General features: G+C 43.9%; 1 protein-coding gene across 1 annotated transcript; it reads right to left on the bottom strand.

The window, feature by feature from the left end:
- Positions 1–227: 227 nt before the first annotated feature.
- Positions 228–6,512, bottom strand: LOC110496412 (cbp/p300-interacting transactivator 3-like). Its single transcript, XM_021572294.2, has 2 exons — positions 6,304–6,512; positions 228–4,419 (listed from the first exon to the last, which is right to left on the bottom strand). Exon 2 carries the CDS (start codon positions 4,402–4,404, stop codon positions 3,634–3,636), a length of 771 nt encoding a protein of 256 aa, XP_021427969.2. The 5' UTR covers positions 4,405–4,419; positions 6,304–6,512; the 3' UTR covers positions 228–3,633.
- Positions 6,513–6,996: the final 484 nt, after the last annotated feature.

Here is a 6,996-nt window from a genome sequence, read left to right as displayed (position 1 = left end):
TTCAAAGGATGCATGAGGTATTCAAAGGATGCATGGGGTATTCAAAGGATGCATGAGGTATTCAAAGGATGCATGGGGTATTCAAAGGTTGCATGGGGTATTCAAAGGATGCATGAGGTATTCAAAGGATGCATGGGGTATTCAAAGGATGCATGAGGTATTCAAAGGATATCATAGAGTGGTGCAGATACAGAAACATGTTAGAAAACACTCCATACTCTGGCCAGTTCTTTAAATAAATATTTTATTGTTGTTGAAAATAAATACATTTTCTTAAAATAGAATCAATAACATAAAAAAAAAACCTTTGGGGGTTGGGAGGTGGGGGGTTAACCCCAAATGAAGTGGTGCAATTTGGAACAAGGATTTTACAATACAATCTCACAAATGTATCCACCATTTTAAGACTTCACTTCCCACAATGCATTCCGTTCTGCTGTACATTCTCAGCGGATGTGTGGAAAAGTGGTGACATCACATCTCTTTTCACAATGTTCACATGCAATCTACTAGGTCTTAAAGCTTCAGGCCTGTCCTGTACCCAAACCCTTGATATAATGAAACTGTTTGTTAGCCTGGGTAATCCAGACTGAATGCTGCACTTAATGGTTAGCCCAGCATTAAGTCTGGTTTTACCCTGCAACCTATTTATATCAACACTCCCAATTGTCAAAATGGATGATAAACCCTCATCTCTTGTCATTCAACACATCAACATCAGCCATTCAACAATTACATCTGACAATGTTTTTTGAAAAGTACCTTAATTATGTCAACTTTACCTACATTCTACAGTACAAAGACACCATACATTAGAAGTCTGAAATATTATTGATATAGCTGTAATCAAATGACTTTGAGAGGCTACACCCTCTCTAAGGCTTAAAAGACAAAGACAAATATTATTTTCAGATTGTAATAGATTATTTTTTCATACGGGGTTGTGAAACTGCCCTAAATAGCCTGGTCCCAGATCTAAGTCCAAGTTATACATAAATAGACTGGTAACAGATAACCCGACCACAAGAAATGACCCGATATGGTTGGGGTTTCGGCCTTTGCAAAGATGAGTGTACTTTCTGTTGTCCATTGTATGTTTGTGCTCAGAGCTCTGCAAAATGGCAGGTCTCCAGGGGCGAGACAGGGTTAAGAGTAGCCTGGAATCCAAACTGAATATTTGCACTTTGTGCAAATAGTGAAGTGAAGTACAGTGAAGTGAAGCTATAGTGAAATAGAGCGATATTCCCTTTAGATTCCAGGCTAGAAAAATAGCCGAGACACCAGTGAGTGTAGCTCTGGTATTGGAACAGATTACCACAATGCATTACAGAGGGAAGCTTTCCCCTTCCCCCAATCCTCTCTTCAACCTCACTGCTCCTCCAACCTCTCTGTTCTGACATCTCCACAAATAGCTCAACAACAGAACAGGACAGGAAGTTCTCGTACTAGTCACTGGAGCAAAGCAGTAACCTTGCCAAAAACTCATTATGCACAGTGGGCAGGGGGGGAAAACACTGCACCACCACAGAAATAGAACGTTTTCTAATTACCAAGGGTACTTCCAAAATGGCACCCTGTTCCCTATATAGTGCACACTACCTTTGAGTACCAAGTTTTCTAATTACCAAGTTATTGGGGCTGTGATGCTGGATGACCTCAATTAAGACAAGCGTGTGTGAACGAGTGATTTAAATCTAATCAGGAAAGAACCAGTTGAGTAAGCTAATCTATGGAAACAGCAACCAACCTGTGTGTGAGGGCGTGCATGTGTGAGGGCGTGTATGTGTGCATGTCTGTGTGTGTGTTGCTCTGCACTATTGGGTTTGGACCTTTGGTAATGAAATCAATTCCACAGGTAAAGAGAGGCAGCTTTAAACAATGATTAAACCAACCAAGTACTGCTGGAGTAGTGCCTAGCACTATGCTGTGTCCACAGAATGGACTAATGAACGCTGTTCACAGTTCAAGGCAGTTGAAGCAGCCTCCACTGTCCTAGCCTACATACCCAGTCAGCACATTGGCCAAGGTTAGGTTAGAGGACCAAACCCAGTCACTACCCTCAAGAATTACCTGGCAGGCTTACACACTCAGGATGTTCACAGAAGGGCAAATCCTAACTCCTACTAAAGTCAAATGTTCACTTGGTCACCCATTGATATCAATGCATGACTAAGTTTGGTGGAAGTTAGGATTCACCCCAGATAGAGCACTAGGTTACTGTACTTCTCACAATCCAACACTTTGTGTTTACGTCTTTTAACTGCCAGTGCTGTTCAAAGTCTAAAGTGAGTTCTATGACTCAGAATGACCTGCGACTGAGAGAGGTTCTGGTTTTCCCCCTGCCTTACCTTCTGTGCCACACTCACAGATACTGTATGCAGAGTAAATACCCGGCTGTTATGTTTTGTGTGTTGTTCCTTAAATACTATTCAGTGTATTCCCTTGCCGCAATGACCACCAGTAGAAGTAGAGTGTAAAGTAGTCATTGAGACTCTACTGAACGAGAGCATCTAACTGTTTGAAGGTAGAAGCTGGCCCTCAGTGTTCAGAGGAATATTTTAAGACATGCAGGGTCTGTTCTCTGTTCTCTTGCTAGAGAGATGCTACTCTGTATGTGCAGCACTACTTCGTCAGTGATTTGATCAGATTTAATTCGGCAGTAGGAAATAGAGAAACTGCGGACATGTAAGATTCAAGGAAACAAGTTTTAATGATAATTATAATGTTGTTCTGATTATGTGATCAGATTATGTCAGGGAGAGGAACCAGATTGCCAGGGTAACACAGTTAATTCCTAACCAATCAGAGACTAATAAACCCCCACCACCCAAGAAAATCTAACCCCATTGGCCCATTCTCTCTCTCAGGCTCTTACTAAAGGAAATGGTAAGGTAACGAGGAAGGAATCCTCCAAGCCTGTTTTGAAGAACCAGCCTTCAACATACACACAATAAAGTTAGGCATATTTTTGAACAACTCTTTCCCCCCCAACAGCCTAATTCATAATCAGACGACCAACTCAATTTGTCAAATGTCCGCTAGCTACTTGGTTGGGTAAATTCATAAATAAATACATTTCTAAAAGCCATAGATCAAATCTAGTAGTCTCAGGTGAAGCTAGTCTTTGTATTGTCTCAGCTTGTCTGTCTCGTCTTCCTGTCCTGCTGAATGAGTCTACATTCATCCCTCAGGCCTCAGCACACATATTGACACTAGGGCATGGGTGGCAGCCCAGAGGCAGGACGGAAGGCAGTACAGAATCGACAGAGGCCACTGCGCCAGAGAGAGCGCCACCCTGTGGCCGGGCTGACTGAGCTCAGCTCTCACCGACACTGATGCTGGCCAGCCTGATGCAGAGGAAGCTTTCCTTTCCTCTCCTCTCTTTCTGTCCTTACAATTCATCTTAAACCAACAGGTAGGCCTACTATTCACAGGTAGGTCAGTGTGTTCTGTAGATCTACTATACATGGTCACAGATAGATAGCCTAAACTCACACAGAGAGAACTGAAACAATAGTCTGCGTGTCTCCTCTTGTGTGTGCTACTGTGGCTAGTCTAGTCTGTGGTTCAGTCTTTCTCTGGGCGCCGGCCTGTTTTTACAGCGTCTTTCTTCGTCTGACTGTTGTGTATCTCTCAGCAGCTCACGGTGCTCGGCTGCTGTTTCATATTAACAAAGTCAGGGATGAAGTCAAACTCGTTCTGACACAGGAACAGTTCTGGAAGCTCCTGAACCCGGTCCAGACCCAGCTCCAACACCAGCGCTGTCAGAACCTCCTCATCTATCAGGTCTATGTCCATATTCTGTCCCAGCACCATACCTGGCCCACCCTGACCCATGTGCTGCATGCTGGCCAGCTGGCCTGGCCCTACTCTGTACTGGGCCCCGTTGGCCAGGTGATGGCCCTGGACCGGCCCCAGTGGATGTCCGTGGTACTGGGTGTTGAGTTTCTGGAGGTGCATGGAGGCCATGAGCTGCTGGGAGGTGAGCCCACTGGGGTGGTACTGTTGCTGGGGGTGCTGGGGTTGAGACTGAGGGTGCTGCTGCTGCATGTGGTGGTGCTGCTGTTGTTGTTGATGTGGCTGTTGTTGTTGATGCTGTTGGTTATACATCATCTGGTTCATCTGGTGATGGTGTCCTCCCATCTGTGCTCCATTGACCTGGCCATTCACCTGACCGCTCATCCCAGCCGGCCCCACCATCCCCAGACCGGGCCGCTGCCTCATGGCGGCCTCCATGGAGGTCTGCGGCACCCGGCCGTAGTGCATGACCTGGCCGTTGGGAAGGGTGCGGAGGCCGGGTTGCGGCACGGCGTGCTGTGGAGGGCCACCCATTCCCCCCATCCTGTAGCCATGGAGGGCCGTCGCAGGGCCGTGGGACATGGGCATCATCATGTGGTCTGCCATGGTTTCTCTATCACCCTGCAGGAGGAAGGACAATGTTTATGTTAGTTATGATGATGACTCTGTATAAGAACATTTACAAGGAAACCTTTACTGTCACCCTGCGGAGGAGGAGGAGCAATGTTGTTGTTAGCGGTGCTTCAGTCCAGAGCCTTTTAGTTGCGAAAGAATCAGGCGTGCTAGTAGTCGAATAGATGAATAAGAGGATCGATTGTCGTTTTTCAAAGAGAGGTTTGGGAAGCACTGATAAACATACAGCGGTTAAGAGCACTGGGGCAGTAACTGAAAGGTCGATGGTTCGAATCCCTGAGCCAACAAGGTGGAAAAATCTTCCGTTCTTCCCATGAACAAAGCAGTTAACCCCCAACAACAACTGCTCCTGGGGCACCGATGACCTCAATTAAGGCAACCCTGGATCTTTCTGATTCAGAGGGGTTGGGTTAAATGTGGAAGACATATTTCGGTTGAATGCATTCAGTTGTACAACTGACTAGGTGTCTGCCTAGTTCATCAGATCAATCTGAGAGACACAGCTCCCGGAGAACATAAAATTCCCAGCACTACCCCATGCCATGACTTTTAACAGTGAGTGATTCCATAGAGATAAGACAGTGTACTATGAGTGATTCAAACAGTGTTGAGTCAGTAATCTATTCAGATGACGTTTGGGGGCCATTTACACTTTCGATTGTTTAACCATCATTTCGACCACAGCAACATTACGCATAGCCTACTGCCTGTATCCGCTGCCAGTATGTAGCCTATTACACGATCGGAAATACCAGTCATACTTTTGTCGTTGAACGGACGCAGAAGAGCGCATGTCGAATTTTAATCGGTAGATACATAGTAATAAATAAGGTACTACATGCACAATGATAGCGAGAGCATCCGCGCGAAAGGAAACCAACGTTTACAAACATTTCGTTAGGCACAAGCAGTGATAAATGGACAAGATGGTCATTACGATCTGTGCTTATAGGAAAAATACAATGGAAATCAAAATTAAAGACAACACCCTACGATTTATTAATTCAAAACGGAATCTGTATTTGAGCCATCTCTGTAACACCAGAGTTAAAATGGCACAACAACGCATAATTTCCCCACCCACAATTACTCAAGGTAAAACAATTAATTACATTCTTAATAACGTACATGTCTCTATCACCGCATAAACACAATATGATGGATACCATAGGAGTGTGGCTCTGTCTTTTCACTGTCTGCTTGAAAACAAAGCATGTCGTGTTTCTTTCTTCTCTTTCCCCCAGAAATGAACTCCAGTGCCCCTTGCGCTCAGGTTTCCGTTCAAACCTCTTTGTGCTTTATCTATACAAATAATAAAAAAACTACGATCCGATGCATTATTGTTTCTAAACCCACAATCATTTAGAGAGAATGGTCAACAGGGTATGTATGGTCAACAGCGGAACAAAATCCATACAATTGTGTTTGGGCTATGCAAGCGTGAACGTTTAGGCATCTTAACATTCATTCCGTCTATGTCACATTTTGCAAAAGGCTAAAAGGGGAGCAACAAAGAATGATCAATATATTTTTTTGTAGGTGAATTATTACACACTATTTTTACGCTTCAATATACCCGTGTATTCTAGGTATTTGCATAGGGGCCATATTTCATTGAACAGTAAATACTTTTGATACCACATTACAACAAAAATAATAATCCGGTTTAAATAAACTCGGTCTGGCAATATATACAGTTCAATCGTTTAGTAATTTATCATACATTGTCACTATGCACTATAGCCGGCATATGAACAATCGGTAATGTAAGAAACCGTAAATAAGACGAACAATGGTTCTCCTACCTTCCCCTCAGTAATAGGACAGTCTCTCTCTCTGCAACGAATGCCCCCCTCACAAGACAACACTTACCAGCTAAATGGCCCTGCTCTGAAGTTCTCTCGTTCTCTTTCTGCTATTGGATCTCCGTCTTTACTTCCAAAGGCGATGCGCCAAATACATGTATTTCATCGAATTAAAACGATCGGTGCTCTCTAGTGCACTGTGAGGCGAGCGAGAATCCGTCACCAGAGTTACTTTTCTGGGTCAGCTCCGGGATTATATATATGTATAAACCAACCAGCGGAGAAGGAAAGAGGGAGAGGTGGAGCTACTGTCGTCTCTGTATCCTTTGTTCCGATTGGCTCGGTTTGTGACCCTAGTACAGACTTAGCGCACGTTGGACAATTCATTAACTGCTCCTGACATGTTCTTAAATGTTGGCGTTAGGTAGCCTACGACTCCTTTGTATAACACGCATTTGATGTGGCCTCATACATTTTGTAGCCTCCTAGGGGACAATTATTGTGGCTAGTAAAGGATATGGTGTCAACAGAGAGCAGAGAGTACGTTGTACAAACCCCCCAATAGGCTACTACATTGTTATGACACTGGTATGTATGTCAACAATAATCATTATCATATGCATAATACTTTCATCAACAAATAGCCTATATACTAGACATGTATTTCATGTTTTACAACATTCTCTATGTTACAAATTAGAGTCCGGTTTCATTGAGGCCTACAGTATGTTTTCGAAATACAATATGAATGACAAATTAC

This window comes from Oncorhynchus mykiss, chromosome 18 (assembly GCF_013265735.2).
Source record: "Oncorhynchus mykiss isolate Arlee chromosome 18, USDA_OmykA_1.1, whole genome shotgun sequence".
NCBI lineage: Eukaryota > Metazoa > Chordata > Actinopteri > Salmoniformes > Salmonidae > Oncorhynchus > Oncorhynchus mykiss.
This window is presented reverse-complemented; position numbering and strand designations above follow the sequence as displayed.

What these genes read in the sequence shown, in the direction of transcription:
- LOC110496412 (XM_021572294.2), bottom strand. Translation starts at nt 4,404, where the DNA reads ATGGCAGACCACATGATGATGCCCATGTCCCACGGCCCTGCGACGGCC.